Source organism: Notolepis coatsorum, assembly GCF_963971535.1.
Source record: "Notolepis coatsorum genome assembly, chromosome: 18".
Lineage (NCBI taxonomy): Eukaryota > Metazoa > Chordata > Actinopteri > Aulopiformes > Paralepididae > Notolepis > Notolepis coatsorum.
The window spans coordinates 21478131-21496750 of NC_140182.1; the positions used below are offsets into that span (position 1 = coordinate 21478131).

Genomic DNA, 18620 nt, shown 5'->3' on the forward strand with positions numbered 1-18620 from the left:
ACATCAATACAACAGACATCTAGAAGAGGAGAACATCAATACAACAGAACAGACATCTAGAGCAGAACATCAATACAACAGACATCTAGAGGAGAACATCAACACAACAGACATCTAGAGGAGAACATCAACACAACAGACATCTAGAGGAGAACATCAATACAACAGACATCTAGAAGAGAACATCAATACAACAGACATCTAGAGAAGAACATCAATACAACAGACATCTAGAGAAGAACATCAATACAACAGACATCTAGAGGAGAACATCAATACAACAGACATCTAGAGGAGAACATCAATACAACAGACATCTAGAGGAGAACATCAACACAACAGACATCTAGAGGAGAACATCAATACAGACATCTAGAGGAGAACATCAATACAACAGACATCTAGAGGAGAACATCAATACAACAGACATCTAGAGGAGAACATCAATACAACAGACATCTAGAGGAGAACATCAATACAACAGACATCTAGAGGAGAACATCAACACAACAGACATCTAGAGGAGAACATCAATACAACAGACATCTAGAGGAGAACATCAATACAGACATCTAGAGGAGAACATCAATACAACAGACATCTAGAGGAGAACATCAACACAACAGACATCTAGAGCAGAACATCAATACAACAGACATCTAGAGGAGAACATCAACACAACAGACATCTAGAGCAGAACATCAATACAACAGACATCTAGAGAAGAACATCAATACAACAGACATCTAGAGAAGAACATCAATACAACAGACATCTAGAGAAGAACATCAATACAACAGACATCTAGAGAAGAACATCAATACAACAGACATCTAGAGAAGAACATCAATACAACAGACATCTAGAGGAGAACATCAATACAGACATCTAGAGGAGAACATCAATACAGACATCTAGAGAAGAACATCAATACAGACATCTAGAGAAGAACATCAATACAACAGACATCTAGAGGAGAACATCAATACAACAGACATCTAGAGGAGAACATCAATACAACAGACATCTAGAGGAGAACATCAATACAACAGACATCTAGAGGAGAACATCAATACAACAGACATCTAGAGGAGAACATCAATACAACAGACATCTAGAGGAGAACATCAATACAGACATCTAGAGGAGAACATCAATACAACAGACATCTAGAGCAGAACATCAATACAACAGACATCTAGAGCAGAACATCAATACAACAGACATCTAGAGAAGAACATCAACACAACAGACATCTAGAGAAGAACATCAATACAGACATCTAGAGGAGAACATCAATACAACAGACATCTAGAGGAGAACATCAACACAACAGACATCTAGAGAAGAACATCAATACAACAGACATCTAGAGGAGAACATCAATACAACAGACATCTAGAGGAGAACATCAATACAACAGACATCTAGAGGCGAACATCAATACAACAGACATCTAGAGCAGAACATCAATACAACAGACATCTAGAGCAGAACATCAATACAACAGACATCTAGAGGAGAACATCAATACAACAGACATCTAGAGCAGAACATCAATACAACAGACATCTAGAGGAGAACATCAATACAGACATCTAGAGGAGAACATCAATACAACAGACATCTAGAGGAGAACATCAATACAACAGACATCTAGAGGAGAACATCAATACAACAGACACCTAGAGGAGAACATCAATACAACAGACATCTAGAGGAGAACATCAATTACCACAGACATCTAAAGGAGAACATTAATACCACAGACATCTAGAGGAAGGGCAGAACTACTAGTTAAACTGGTTCCAGAGTCCAGACTAACCTTTACCACTGATTAAACTGGTTCGAGAGTCCAGACTAGCCTTAACTGGTTAAATTGGTTCCAGACTAACCTTTGCCACTGGTTAAACTGGTTCCATAGTCCAGACTAACCTTTACCACAGGTTAAACTGGATAATGGCAGCATCACAACATGTAGCAGCTAGCCTAGCCCCAATATTTGCCATGATACAATACAGTAATGTAACAGCCTATTTGACTACAACATGTCAGATGTTATGGTTATCCAGTATTGTAAACGGTACATGTGATCTGTAGATAAAAACATGCTGGTTGGACACCCAGACATATTTAGTGATGTTACCGGCCAAGGCGGCCAGTATGTCAGTGATTACAATGCAAACGATGAACAAAGTCATAATCCTCTATTGAACGTTTTCTATCAGATGTGCAGCGGTTTCGAGCTAGTTTACCCAAATAACAACTAACTAGTTCAGCTGCCTTCTGTTAACTAGCAGTCTATGTTACAGATTTGGGATAAAATAACCATTTTGGTAAAATGTGAGATTATTAAATAGGTTTTCAATGTAATTGTGCTGCCTTGGACCAGTTTGTTTCCTGATGTTGCTACAATATCTATCAAAACAGCGAACATTAAATGTCACGTCAGTGCGTTTAGAAAGTTAATTCATTTCTGCTGCTGAATGGTAAACAATCGAAAATAGCACGACGGTGGTCTGCCGTTGCCATGGTAACCAGGGAGCGCGGCCGCGTAGCACAGCACACAGCGGGGAAACCCAACGGGTAACGATAGCAACTAGGCCCGGTCTGAATGAATGAAAACTTTATTTAACAGATTGCAGAATGGGTACAATACAGTACAGCTCAATGCACACAATTGTTAAGGGGATGCAGACCAGAGGAAGACGTTCGTCTTGTTTACATCAGGGTCCCCCATTTTCAATTCATAGTGAACTGCGTGTACTCGTCGTGCTCTAACGGTCGAATGTGACACAAATAAAGCAGAACCAGATATTGAACAACTCACCTGCTTTGCGAGACTTTAGTTGAGTTGGTTTCAAGGCGAGCAGATCCAGAAGTGTCCTCTGCCGGTGGATCTCCTCCTCGTACCGTGAGACGGTCCGTTCAAACACACAGAAGATCTCCTCCGCGGCTTCGCGGAGTCGCTCGTTGACTAAAGCTTTCAGCATGTTGATGGTCGCCATGCCAACCGAGAGGAGGCGATGAGATGAAACGCGACAGCGACGAGAAGAAAACACCAGCTTTATGCCACCATGGAGTTATAATATAGAAGGCTGTCTGGCACTGCAGCAACAACAAAACAAAACATTAATGGCGAGTCGACCCCGAACGAATTGCGCAGGGGTTTGACGTCACGTGGCCTGCATGACGTCAAACTCCTGCGCCAGTTTGACTTCTGCTTTGAAGCACAGCAACTTTGCACCATTAGTGTTGCATTACTGCCCCCTGCTGGGGTTAATTAACTCCTACACTGTTCAGTCAGTCAAATAGGTTAAACAATCTATCCCGATTATAAACGTGTCATCTAATATCACCACAAACCATGTAATGTGATTTAAAACAGTTATATTACCACAAACCTTGGAATCTCTCCTGATTTAATGCCATTGTCACAGCATCATTAAAAACCTGCAAAGTCTCCCGATTTAAAAGTGTGCACTATAGCCAGGCTATACTACAGTAACTGCATTGTTGAATGAATGAATGAATGAATGAATGAATGAATGAATGAATGAATGAATGAAAACTTTATTTAACAGATTGCAGAATGGGTACAATACAGTACGGCTCAATACATACAATTGTTAAGGGGATGCAGACCTGAGAAAGACGTTTGTCTTGTTTCCATCAGGGTCCCCCATTTTCAATTCATATAGACATTTATGACATACACAACATACATGACATTTATGGCATAGGGACATATAGGTATTTAGTACTGATACATTTGTGACATAGGCGGTATTCAAATATACAGTACTGTTACCCCTAGATCCTGACAGAGTATATACATATGATGGGGAGGGGACTGTACATTAGGAGGGAGTGGGTGGGTGGGAGGGAAATATACATACGGCGGGGAGGGAATATATACATGCGGTGGGGAGGAGACTGTCTATTAGGAGGTGGTGGGGGTTTTGGGCATTTACGGTGGCCAGTTTCGAATTGCAGCCTCCCGTAGGTGCTCTTTAAGAGCGGTTTTGAATGTGGGCAGGGATTCACATTCCTTTACAGCTTTGGGTAGGGCGTTCCACATTGTTGTGGCATAATTGCGAAACGTGTTTAGTCCCTTGTTTGAGCCGAATCTGGGTTTAACATGATTTGTTGAGCTTCCTCTGGTGTAGTGGTTGTGGTATTCACTGACCTTTGGGAAGTATTTTGACATGTACATGGGCACCCCGGTCGTATAGTGTATCTTGTAGACCAGGCCCATTGCAAGTTGCTGTACTCTGTCGTCTACTCTAAGCCATCCTAGGTTGGCAAAGTGGGCAGGGGTGAGGTGGGTTCTGGGGTTCAGGTCAAGTAGTAGTCTGACCAGTTTGTTTTGTGATGTTTGTAATTTTGTTTTAAGCGCCTTTGAGGTGCTTTGGTACCATGAGGTGCACGCATAGTCATAGTACCCTTGAATGAGTGCTCCTGCCAGAGTCTTCAGGGTATTCTTGTTTACCAGAGAGGAGATCCGGTACAAGAATCTAGTTCGTTGGTTGACTTTTTTTATTACATTGGATGCCATTTTGTCACAGGAAAGATTTGCCTCTAGGATGGAACCCAGGTAGGTAATTTCGTCTTTCCTTGTGACAATATTGTCACCCACTGTAACTGAGAATCCGTCGGTCTTGCTGAGTTTGTTATTTGAACCGAAGAGAATGGACTCTGTTTTGCCTATGTGTAATGATAGTTTGTTATCAGCGAGCCATATGCAGATTTTGCCTAGTTCCGTGCTGAGGGTTTTTTCAACCTGCAATTTGTTCTTGTCAGAGACCAGCAGGGCTGAGTCGTCCGCAAACAGGAACAAGTTGCAGTCACAGGCTGACGACATGTCATTTGCATAAATTAGGAAGAGTAGCGGTCCTAGTATGCTTCCTTGTGGAACACCACAGCTCACTGTGAGGGGGGGGGGTAGAGTACCGTTTACCTCTACCATCTGTTCTCTCCCCTCCAGGTAGGATTGCATCCAGCTCACTGATAGGCTATCAAAACCAATTGCTTTTAGCTTGTCCATTAGAATGGAGTGATTGACAGTGTCGAAGGCCTTTTGTAGGTCCATTATGACCATGCCGCAGTATTTGCCCGCGTCCACCTCTTGTTTGATGTGGTCGTTCAAATAGAGGAGGCATGTGTCAGTGGAGTGGGACGTTCTGAAGCCAGATTGGAATTCGTAGATTAGGTTTTTTTCCGCCAGGTACTTTTCGACCTGTTCGTAGACTATTTTCTCCATGACTTTCGAGATGGAGGTAAGAATAGAAACAGGGCGGTAGTTGCCTGGGTCTAATTTGCTGCCCTTTTTGTGTAGAGGGGTCACTCTCGCAATTTTGAAGTCCTTGGGGACGTGCCCCTGTCTTATAGAGAGGTTTATTATGTGTGTGATGACTGGGGTGATGGCGGCTGCTGCGTCTCTGAGGAATTTGGAGGGGATGTTGTCATGGCCAGTGGCCTTGTTAGGTTGGAGGGCGCTCAATTTTTTGAGTACCTCATCGGTTGTTACCATTTCAAGTTTGAAGTCGTCTTTGTGGACCCCTAGGTTTTTGTAGTATGCTACTATGTGTTCTACCCCATAATGCCCTGAGTGGGAGGGTAGTTTGTTTACCAGTGTTGTGGCTATGTTTGTGAAGAAGATGTTTAAGTAATTGCCTACATCCAGCTTGTCTGTGATGAGCGTGTTGTCAGTCTTTATGTTTATGTTTGAGAATCTGGTTTTAAGTTTTTTACTGCAGCCTAGTTGATTATTGAGTAATTTCCAAAGTTCGCGGGGTTTGTTTTTGTTTTCCTCAGTTGTCGTTGATGAAATTTCTTTTTGCGGTTCTGATCATGGTGTTTACGTCATTTCTTAGTCTGTTTCTAAGAACAGGACTGACCATTAGGGTTTAAGAATAGAGGATTAAGACATATGTGATCAAACCATGGGTTTTCTTGTCTACAACTCAAGACCCTGCTGGGATGTAAAACTGAACAGCTCTGAATCAGATAACAGACCCATATCCTAATCAAATCACCATGGCTACCGTTGAGTTGTTTCACTATTCAGTCTTTGGAGCAACTGCAGGAGTCGCCTCTTGATGACATCATCACTCTGGTCTCTGGAGTTAATCTTCACAAATGGAAACTGAACAGTATTCTAGAAATAACATGATGCACAATATCAGGGTATCTACAGGTTTCTCAAAGTTACATTAAAGACTTTTAATATCCATTTAAGAGCTAAATTTAATACAAATTTCAATATTACTAGCAAAAAAAAAGTGCCACTGAACTGGCGGCTGCACTCACCCCAATTTGAATCCTCACACATTCCATAAGAGCTGTCACCAGACGCACCAAGCTCCCGGTAGCCCCACACAAAACAACAACCACTTGAATACCCCCCCCCCTCCCCAAAATAAATGTAATACCTGGACTTCAATACCTTTAAGAAACTATGAATTTAATACCCCACAGATAACCCCAAGTGGATTTTTCCTTTAAAAACAAGATGGCCACCACATTGAATAGCAGCGGTTACAGAAGAAAGTGCTACAGAATTCAAACATAAAAGTTTATTGAACAACAAGCATTATTTATATACAAGGATGTACATTAAAAGCCCATTCAGCCGCTGGCGAACTGCAAACTGGGACATTCATTTAGTTAAATTCAGCAATGACAGCATTTCCCCCACAGTCTGCTTAGAGAACTTGAAACAAAGATAATCCCCATTTTAAATTAGGGTGGGGACGTGAGGTCTCTACTAAGGTTAAGGTAAGGGGTTTAACTTTTAAGGTTAGGTAACCTTTCAGGTGAAGATTATGACGAGGTCCTTTGATGCCAACGCCAAATTCACCAAAACCACAGCGCGGGGGGGAAAAAAACTACTGTACATCAGTCATGAAACTCATTCAGCGTCTTCATCTTCAATCGCCAACGGTCTGGATCTGAAAAGGAACATAAATGACATCAGACACACAGCAAGAAAAATTAAGTAAATACTTTACTCGTTAAAGCCTTTCACTACCACACTACAGACTGTTAACAGGCTGTAGTGTGGTAGTGAAAGGGTTAACCGTCTGTAGTGTGGTAGTGAAAGGGTTAACAGTCTGTAGTGTGGTAGTGAAAGGGTTAACCGTCTGTAGTGTGGTAGTGAAAGGGTTAACCATTTGGTAGTGTGGTAGTGAAAGGGTTAAAGCCTTATACTTAAATGAATGGAAGCGAATGAGCCTCAATGAGGAGCCAGACAGCTGGGAGGGAATGATGGCGTCGACAGCAGTGGTCACTAATTTACTAGTACATTACTTTAGATATTAAAAGATGCAAGACTGCCGATTTGTCACATGTTCTACAATAGTGCAATATCCCTTTAACTACCGTAGTTTATGATTTGAACATAACATGATTGAATTGAACCCATCCGATAAATGCAGGCATTCATAAAGCCGATAGTGACTCCAAGAGACCACAGCTCTCCCATTGGCCAGAGGCAGCACAGAGCGCTGCTCTCCCATTGGCCAGAGGCAGCACAGAATGCCTTCTAGCCGTGACCGACTAGCGTGAGCACAGCTTAGCTAGCAATATATATCCTGGCGATGTGGCAGTCCTTGACAATCAGCATTTTTCTCCATACAAGATTCCAACTTCCCTACATACCAGAAACAATACTGGTGCAACAAGCAGACTTCAGAAGTGACGGATGTCCCCGGATTTAAAAAACACAACAGCATTAAGGTTCAACATGTACAAACGTCAGTGTGTGTTCAGTATCTTTAAATGGTTCAACATGTACAAACGTCAGTGTGTTCAGTATCTTTAAATGGTTCAACATGTACAAACGTCAGTGTGTTCAGTATCTTTAAATGGTTCAACATGTACAAACGTCAGTGTGTGTTCAGTATCTTTAACACTTTGACTGCCGGGACACGTCTTTAGACGTCTTTGCTGGCCATGCTAAAGTTGCCGGGGGACGCTGTACAGCGTCCTTATATCAATATTTCAAAAATCTGCGAGCGGATTCATATTCCCCCTCCGCTGGCCTGAGATCAACCAGCAGGACCCACTGAGCTCTCTGGCGGTTCAGGAGCTCCATCTGGTGGCCGATCGGCGTAATCGCCACACAGGATCTTGAATAGAGGTTGTCATGACGACCGTAGTACTTCCGGGCGCTCGCTATGGTTCATGGGACTCTGGCTCGTCACGCTACACGGTGATCGATTGGCAATAACTCGATAAACAACATGATTTGGACGTATATACCATTATACAAGCTGGAGATGGACCGGGTAAAAATATATCCCATAATGATAAAATTTCTACTCGACGATGATCGCCCAACGGCGCGCGGAGACTGGGGTGAGTTTTAGCGTGTAACGTTACCGTCTTAGATACTAACTGCTATTATCAACATTTGACCCACATTAGATGATTGGTATAACGCTGCCCACGGAATTATAAACGCCCCCTCGCCCATCCGGTCAACATCAGATGACGTGTAGTAACTTCTAGAAGTACGTCTAGTTGGAATTTTTTATATCGCGCTGATTGCCATCAAACTGTATTTCATCATCAATATAATGCATTTGGGGCTATATATCACGTTCTGGAGAAGCTGCAGAAAGAGATGAAAACATACTTATACATTAGACCATACTTTACTATGAATATGTGAATGAAAAAGTTTAACGTTGCTACACAATGAACAATACATATAGGACTTTGAATGGGCCCTAATAATGGCAATGTAGCAATAGAATTTAAAAAGTTATAGCCCTGCAAAGAAGGGGACTTTCTCCATAGACAAATAGCGCTGGCAATCTATGGTATATCATTCATTTAACCCAAGGCAACCAAAGTGTTAAATGGTTCAACATGTACAAACGTCAGTGTGTTCAGTATCTTTAAATGGTTCAACATGTACAAACGTCAGTGTGTGTTCAGTATCTTTAAATGGTTCAACATGTACAAACGTCAGTGTGTGTTCAGTATCTTTAAATGGTTCAACATGTACAAACGTCAGTGTGTTCAGTATCTTTAAATGGTTCAACATGTACAAACGTCAGTGTGTGTTCAGTATCTTTAAATGGTTCAACATGTACAAACGTCAGTGTGTTCAGTATCTTTAAATGGCTCAACATGAACATAGTTCAGTGTGCATCAGTATCACTGCGACGACAATACAGAAGGTTAACTTTCACCGCCAGACGGCAAAGTGGGTTAACCCTTTCACAACCACACTACAGTTAACCTTTTTCACTACCACACTACATAAACCGTCTGTAGTGTGGTTAGTGAAAAGGGTTAACCTTCTGTAATGTGGTTGTGAAAGAGTTATAAAAGGTACGTTCTAAAAAAGAAAATTGATTTCCCTAAACAAGTACTCGAGCAATTGGGGAAGACATGACCGGTGCCCATCGCCCCCTAACGGGCAACACGCAGCGCTCCAGTGTCTCCGTCACACGGCTCGACGACATACTTCCTGGATGACTTCGACACGCCGCTGCCTCCGGCCTCCTCGCCGTCCTCCACCACCGCCACAGGGGCGGGCAGCTCGTTCTCCTTCTCAGGCAGCTCGTTCTCCTTCTCAGGCACCGGGCCCCCCCCGAAGAAGGTCCCGATGCCCTTCTGCCAGGTGGGAGTGGGACGCACGAACACGGGGTTACCACCTGCGTATTTGCCCTTTGCTGCGAGAAAAAAAAAATGTGAGAGTGGGGCATAAGTTGTAAAGCGCTTTGGATAAAAGTGCTATATAAATGCACCAATTATGTGCAATAATATTGTATATAACGCATAAATATATATATACGCCCACCTGCACATAACAATTTTTACGCTGCTGGCCAGTATGACTTACTACCATAGTGTCTTTATACCCGTATCACTGTAATACATACTAATACTGCAACTCTGTACATACATCTCATTAGCACGGTTACTCTAAATCTAAATCTTTCAAAATGTTCAGTTGCTATCGCTATTAGCTCTATCTTTAATTTTTCAAAATGTACAGTTGCTATTGCATGCACTCATCTGTGTTTCACCACACACATGAGTGCATGCTTACCAACTGTCCGTCTGCAACACTACTATCACCGACATCTAAGAAGGGAGATCCCCCCTTGAACGGCCCTTCTAAGGTTTCTCTCCTCCACACTGCCTGTGGAGCTTTTTTTCCCTATTGTTAGGTTTTAGTGAGTTTTTCCTTACCTTCGTGTGGGGTATGTCTGGGAGTGCTTGCATTCTTTCATTTATTTGCATTCATCTAAAAAATGTTTGGACCCTATGGTGTTCTTGTTCTGTTCTTGACTTATTGTTATGTTGTCTTCTTGACTTGTTTAAAGAAGACCTGTACGGCCCATGGGGACATTAACGTGTGTTGTCGGGCCCTATAAATAAATTTGATTTGATTTACTCAGTAGTACCAATTTATATATTTTATATACCCAGTTTAACCACCTGTACATTGTATATCACTATTGCACTTTACTGTTACATTTGCACTCTGGTTGGATGCCAAACCTATTTTTCATTGTGTACCTGTACACTTGTGCTGCATGCTGCAAATATATACGTTTGAATGGAATCTTAAAGACTCACCAGGCGTTCCTGGCTGGGCGGCGTTCGAGGAGTTTGCTGAACTGGAAGCACCCAGTGACTTCCTGGGTGCCTGAGCAGCGACGGCTGGGGAGATAGAGAGAGAGAGATAGGCGAGGAGGAAGGCAGACAATGTTAACCCTTTCACTGCCACACGACAGCCGGTTAACCCTTTCACTGCCGCCCGTACTACCAAAACGGTTAACCCTTTCACTGCGACAAAACACAGAAGGTTAACCCTTTCACTGCCACACGACAGCCGGTTAAATGTAACATTGGTGGTTAATGTTCCACAAAGTCTTACGACGAGGACTGAAGTTAGCCTTCATTAATAAAAAGAGACCCGTGCACCTGTTTTGACAGATAAACCATCGTCAATCAAGCAGTTTGATTTGTTATCCATGCTTTTTGCCTCTCGTCATTTCTGCATGTACAGTACACTCGACGTGACTGTCAATTATTTTACTTCATCGATCCATGGGATCCAGCGTGTCAGTAAAAACGTCACAGGGCCAAAACTCCCAATATTATGTTATGGTTTGTTTCCCTCTCTCTCCAGGGCCTAAAAACTGGCGCCAGTTCTGCCACAACAACACAACACCCTGAACCACTACTACAGTAAATAGAAAACACTAAGACAAATTCATAATGTTGATTGATAAAATATACAAATTGTGTTTGAAAAGGAATAAATCGGGAGAGCAAGTCTGTGTGGTGGAGAGACAGGCGTTTACCAAAACTCCCTGTTGGCGGGAGTCTGTTTGTTAGTCATGTCGTGTGTGTTAGCTTTAACTTAGTCACTTAGTTAGTCACTTATTTGGGTAAGAGTTACTAGTAACGTTCGCTGCAATGTCAAGTATTAAACAGCATTAAACAGCTCGTTATTTAGAGAATATCACATAGTAGTCAGGTGAGATTTGGCGGCGCAGTCTTGAAGGTTTGCTCTGATAAACACTCACTACTAGTATCAGAAATATGACATTCAAATGATCAGCGATGACTTAAAGTAGTTTATATTGAAGAACGTTACCTTTTCTGTATGCCCCGGGCACACTGTCTGCTTTAGTCCTCACCATGTTGACCGTGATGTCTGTCTCTGTTGTTCGTCTCTGCTCAGCTGCCGCGACAAACTGCTTTTTCCCGCAATAATGCACATCACCTACGGAGAGCGCGGAGGTCCAAATGTATCTTATTCTTCTTCTTCAATGGGTTAAATGGCAGATCGCGACCACAAAAGGCGCATACCGCCACCTACTGTTTGTTTGATTGATTGATTGATTGATTGAAAAGTTTATTAACAGATTGCAGAATGGGTACAGTACAGTACATCTCAATACATACAATTGTTAAGGGGATGCAGACCAGAGAAAGACTTTCGTCTTGTTTCCACCAGGGTCCCCCATTTTCAATTCATCATAACATATATGACATACATGACATACAGATAGACAGTACTGCTACATCTATACATTTATGACATATCAGATTTGCAAGTACAGTACTGTTTGTGATACAAAAGTGTCCAGAAAAGGAGTGTATATACATTTGGCGTAGAAACTGTACATTGGAGGAGGTTGGTGGGGTGGGGTTGGGTGGGTTGGGTGAGGGCTGTACATTGGAGGTGGGGGGGGGGGGGGTGGGGGGGGGGGTTGGGTAGGGGACATACACACATTTTACACTGTACATTGGAATGTTGACAAAGCCTTACTTGGTCATTTACTGTACAACTAGGTTAGGACATTTGTAGGGGCCAGTTTCGAATTGCAGTCTCACGTAGGTGTTTTTTGAGAGTGTTTTTGAAGGTGGGTAGTGATTCACATTCCTTTACAGCTTTAGGCAGGGCGTTCCACTGTACAATCCATTCTACAATGTCCTCTTCCTCCTCTTCTTAGGAATTAAAAGTAAAACCCAGCAACTGCAGCAGATAAAGCGAGAACCCGGTAAAGAAAATTAAACAACAATAAACAAACAAACAAAATAAATTAAATAAAATTCAAATGCTACCCCCCAAACCAATTGAAAACACAAACCCCAAAACCAAATCCTGCACCCCTTTAGGGAGCATGTCTATGTTCCCCGGGTCCTATGTTCCCCGCTTGATTGATTGAAAATGTTAGACCACCAGCCCTGATTCCAAACTCTAACCTTAACCAACTTCGAAAGAGGGCCTAAGCTTAATCAGTTCGAAACAAGGCGGACATTAATAATTAATAAAATAATAAAAATTTATAAAATGTTCAATCTATTAATCAATCAAGCGGGGAACATAGGACCCGGGGAACATAGGGATGATCCCCCCCTTTACTGCCCACCTCATCCCTCAACAATCTGCCCAACGTCAAATCTGCACCCCCCCTCTCCCTCACCCGATCCCACAAGACCCCCCTGGGCCAGGCCCAATCAATTCAAGGGACCCGTGTCGCTGGGGCCCGGCTCCGTGTATAGAGGTCATGGGATATGGGGGAGCCCTATCTCTCGGGGTGGATGGCGGGAGGGGGGGGCTCTTATGGGGGTCTGAGCTACTGAACTAGCCTAAGAATTCAAGGCACCCATGTCACTGTATTGTTGTATGTTTGATGTTGTTTAAGGTACTGTCTAAATGTTGTAAGTGGATAATTGTAATACAAATTTAAGTAAAAACAAATATAAAAATTCAAATAAACCGGCAACGATATGGACAACACAGCATTAGCATTGGTTTTATTATAAAACCAGAGACAAGCGCCTCTCTCTATGGTCTATCATTACGCAACCTGACATCACATTTAACATGTTAAGAATTTTATGAGCGAACACATTTCGTTAGATTGGATTTAATGCTACCTAATGTCATATACATTTGTTAAGAGTAAAGGTAAAATGTCCTCAGTTGTGCAATTATGTACTATATATATATATCAATGTGTTCTCTGTATATATCATACATGCAGTAATGTTGTTGTAACACTATGGGGCGCTCTAACTAAAGGTAGAGGCGCACATCTGTTTCACCATGCTGAGCTTATAAAAGGGGTGTGTCCACCTGCTCAGCTCTCTCTCATCCTCTCAGCTGCACCTTGGAGTAGCAGGTGCACGCTGCAACAATGTTTATGACCAATGTGAAATAAACCAAGCCAAAAAGGCTAAAGAGTTCATCGTCTCTCATCGATTCCTTTACTCAGAATGCAACGCAAAGATAAGCTGCAGTCATTATCTTAACATAATTGAATCGACTACAGTTGAGGGGGGGAATGGCTCTTTTGTTATTTTTTATGTTCTCATGTCAACAGGAACCACAAAGCAGTGAGGTAAAGATGACTATTTCAGCACTTTTGTTTGAAGACATTTAAGAATGTTGTCGGGACAGAAAATGGCAATTACTTAGACAACACATGATAATACGAGAGTCTGATCAGGGGAGGAAAGTAATTGCGTACTTTCACTAAGTACTGTACCTAAAGGACGATACCAGTCTTTACCCTGTGGGTTCCAAGTCATTCTGCTCTGGCAAGAAGTCTCCTTCTGTCTTGTGTTTGAGTCGACTGTAGGCTGCAAGCTTCACTGGTAGTTGTAACCAGTCACTTCTTTGCAACATCACAGCAGAAAGCTTAACAACCTGATGAAAAAGGTTAACAGCTTCACTGGTAGTTGTAACCAGTCACTTCTTTGCAACATCACAGCAGAAAGCTTAACAACCTGATGAAAGCTTAACAACCTGATGAAAAAGGTTCACTGCAAGCCTTAGCGCTCCATTCTGATTTAACCGTGACCCTGAATTTCCCCAAGGGGATCAATAAAGGAATATCTTATATCAAATTCCAGTGTGAACTGGTCACTGCTCCTGAACTGACCCGCATGTGCAAATGGGACAATAACGAAGATGGAAGTAAACATGGAGGACGCTGAACTCGGTCTTCCATGTTTGTATCCACTGACCACCTCCATCACAGCGGTCTTCCATGTTTGTATGCACTGACCACCTCCATCACAGCGGTCTTCCATGTTTGTATCCACTGACCACCTCCATCACAGCGGTCTTCCATGTTTGTATTCACTGACCCCCTCCATCACAGCGGTCTTCCATGTTTGTATTCACTGACCACCTCCATCACAGCGGTCTTCCATGTTTGTATCCACTGACCACCTCCATCACAGCGGTCTTCCATGTTTGTATTCACTGACCACCTCCATCACAGCGGTCTTCCATGTATGTATCCACTGACCACCTCCATCACAGCGGTCTTCCATGTTTGTATTCACTGACCACCTCCATCACAGCGGTCTTCCATGTTTGTATTCACTGACCACCTCCATCACAGCGTCTTCCATGTTTGTATTCACTGACCACCTCCATCACAGCGGTCTTCCATGTTTGTATTCACTGACCACCTCCATCACAGCGGTCTTCCATGTTTGTATCCACTGACCACCTCCATCACAGCGGTCTTCCATGTTTGTATCCACTGACCACCTCCATCACAGCGGTCTTCCATGTTTGTATTCACCGGGTGACTCCAGCCAGTGCAGGATTGTGACTAATGTAAAATCTAGAGTGACATAAAAGTTGCATGAATTCTGATATGACTGTTCAGACTGGAGTCACATTGCAAAGAAATCTGACCTGTATCTGATTTAGGACCATAATATGAAAGTGGGCCAAATTCGAAAAGATCAGATTCAATGTGATTTGTGCTGTTCACACAGATCCGAGTTGCATAAGAGCACAAAACAAATCTGGCCTGCAGTCTGACCAGTCCAGCCCCCACCTGCAGTCTGACCAGTCCACCCCCCACCACCAAACAAGAATGGCGACTATTTTCATTCTCCAGTTGATAGTTGAATGACTGAGCTTGAACTTGATACAACAAGAAAAAGGACTAACACTAGACAACAGGCAAATATGAGTTTTTATTTTATTAATTTTTTTAACTTACGTTATTTTAATTTTTTCAACAACATAGACAATACACTTCAACATACAAAACTATAAAGACATAAAAAAAAAAAGAAAAAAAAGACAAAAATGAGAAAAGAAAAAAGGGTGACATGGATCCTTCGGTCCATTCTATGTTTACATTGTTTATTTACAAAATATGGGGTTTTAAATTGTATTTTGTGGCTGTAAAAAGGTTTTTATAAGCACTAGAGTAAAACAGATCTATATTCCAATTTACAATGGATTAAGATATACTAAAATACTGTTATCTACAGAACAAACACTCCAATAATGTAAGTGAATGTACATAGATATGGTCAAAGTAATGAAATGCAAGCTAAGTATTTCCATTTTAGGGTACTTTTGCAGTTTAACTCTACTACTGCAAAAGGAAAATATCCTACTTTTTACATTTACTGTACCTGAATCCTGCAGTTACTAGTTGCTTTGTAGAAAAAAAGAAAAAAAAATGCATACAAAGCGTGATTAGGTTGATGAGAATCAAGTTCAAGCTTGCCAACTGTAAGAGGAAGTAAAATCAGAACTACCACACGTAGACCACAAAATGTACAGGTCAATGCATGAAGGACTCAATGAACCAAAGCACGGAAACAGAAGAACGTCATTTGGAATGTTTACTTTTGACACTTCAGTACATTCAGTATTCATTATCACACCAAAGTATTTAAGGCACTGCTCTGTTCTGTAAAGTAATTCAGAACTGTTCTATAAAACATCTAGGACTGAACTTTGTAAGGAAACTCAAAGTAAGAAGGAGCTGCCCTGTTGTTTGGACTATTATATAAAGTAATTTAGAACTGATCTTTGTAAAGAAACTCAAAGTGAGTTGAGCTGCTCTGCTGTTCTGTAAAGTAACTCAGAACCATATCCTGTAAAGTAACTCAGGAGCCCGCTTCAACCAGATTATTGTAAATTAGGCAATTTTATTTAAATTGTATTGAACAATTTTTATTGCCCTGTAGTACTGCATCATTTACTGTCTATTCTATTTTTATTACTGCCTATTTTAAAACTGAACCAAGCCGTAAACAGAGAGGCCTAATGGGATGTTAGATCCTAATGTGAAAAACTGTGATTTGCCTTACTTCGCTGCTATCTTTTTTAATGCTAATTGTAAAAAGTGGGGAGATTGTTAAGCCTCAGCGGAGATTGAACATACATAAGCTAACTTGTGATCTCAATATACCAGGATTAGAGCGGTAGGCCTAGATCACATATGGAACGTGAAACTGTTGTTTTTCACATATGTTCAATGCTGTATCTGAGTCGACATGAAACCCAGGGTAGAGAGGCTGAGTGAATGTGGTGTGGACTCTGTGGAGCAGAGTCACGGTTTGCTTTGAGACACTGTAGAAGGTCAGAGTTCCTGCCTTGTGGTTCAGATAAACCCCTATTCTAGGGGAAATTGGCCCATGAATCTCAATCTTAACATCATTGTGAGAGAAAGTGAGACTTGAGCCAACCGACAAACTCCAAGACAGGTCATTTTCTCCAAAACGGCATCCATATCCTTTTCTGCCAATGGTACGATATGCTACTGCTATAGATACGCCACCCTCCCACTCCACCTCCCAGTAATGGCATCCAGACAGACCATTGTTACACAACACCTGTCTGCAGCTATCAAACCTATCCTCACGGTTACCACAGGGGAGGGCCTGGCGGCTCCAAGTGGCCTTGGTACAATGCTCATAAATGCTGTGGTGTCTGAAAGCTGTGTAAACATCCATTGTGGGCTGACAGAAATCTGGATTGAGAAAGAAAAAATAACCGTTTCAGTCAAGAGGAAATGGGACACACTGTGTGTTTGTGTTCATTGATGTACTTGTAGAAGGCATACTTACATTGCAATAGGTCTTTTCTGTTCATTCTCTTCATCTGTTCATTCTCAACAAATGTCTTCTTAACTGTGAGGAAGAAAGACACATTCAGAGTGGGAAGATGGCGCCATAATGTATATCAATTTTCCGTTTCTACTGGCAAAGATGCACTCAAGACTGTACCTGTTCTTGCCAGAGCATCAAAGTCCTTCTTGAGGGAATCTTCCACATGTTCACCGAGCTGAGAGACCAACGTCTTTGCATCCTCAAAGTAGGTGTGTGAGGCGACAGTGAGTTCACGCAAATCTCGAGGAGGATGGAGAGATGGCAGAATCTTAAAGAAATGTATGGAAAAAAGGGACGTTATTTACATGTCACAGTTCATTCTCTCTCTCTCTCACTCCCTCTCTCGTAAAATCGTAACTTCGTATTTCCCAGTTAGTCGTGTTATTCTGCTCTCTCTCGTATTGTGCTCTAGTCTATTGTTCTTCGACCGCGTCTAACCCTTTTTCTCATCCTTCCCCGCAGTCCTACAGTACCTGGCTCTTCACCCTGTTCTCTGGCTCCCGACAAAGACGTGCTCTGACCCCTGCTTGCCTGATGACTCTCTTTGCCTTTCCCGGAACGTATGAGGACCTGTACCCGCTCTGACCCCTGCCTGGCTAACTCCCCTGTACCCGCTCTGACCCCTGCCTGGCTGACTACTCCGTTCCCGTGTATCGACCCCTGCCTGTCTGACTCTCCTGCCCCGCGCACGCCCCTGGACTGTACTCCCTCCGTGTATCGACCCCTGCCTGTCTGACTCTCCTGCCCCGCGCACGCCCCTGGACTGTACGAGTGCTCCCTCCGTGTATCGACCCCTGCCTGAATACCCGACCATTCTATATTTATTAAAAACACCCAAGACTGGGTTTGAACAAGACCTGTCTTATCTTTGCTCGGTACTGCATATTGGGTTCAATACCCCGAGACGTAACAACATATTACATTTCAGTTCTGCTACTCTATGTTGCCAATTGATAGAACAATCGTCATTCCCATACCTTTATATACACATACATATAAGTCCTACCCCAAACCCACAACAAATACAAAAATAATACTCTATTTGGTACTGTACTTACTAAATGTTTAGGACTCGTAAATCGCTATGGGCAGAGAAAAAGTATATAGTTGCATCCCTATTTATTATAATTGATTATTTCTCATGTCAATATTTTAGCTGCCTTAAAATGTCAGAGCTAATTGATCTGCTTGTGCGCAAG

General features: G+C 42.3%; 1 protein-coding gene across 1 annotated transcript; it reads right to left on the reverse strand.

The window, feature by feature from the left end:
- Positions 1-6563: 6563 nt before the first annotated feature.
- On the reverse strand, positions 6564-11748 carry pclaf (PCNA clamp associated factor). Its single transcript, XM_084334609.1, has 4 exons — positions 11630-11748; positions 10603-10686; positions 9482-9689; positions 6564-6953 (listed from the first exon to the last, which is right to left on the reverse strand). The coding sequence occupies exons 1-4, from the start codon at positions 11673-11675 to the stop codon at positions 6914-6916; spliced, it is 378 nt and encodes a 125-aa protein (XP_084190735.1). The 5' UTR covers positions 11676-11748; the 3' UTR covers positions 6564-6913.
- Between the last annotated feature and the right edge of the window lie 6872 nt (positions 11749-18620).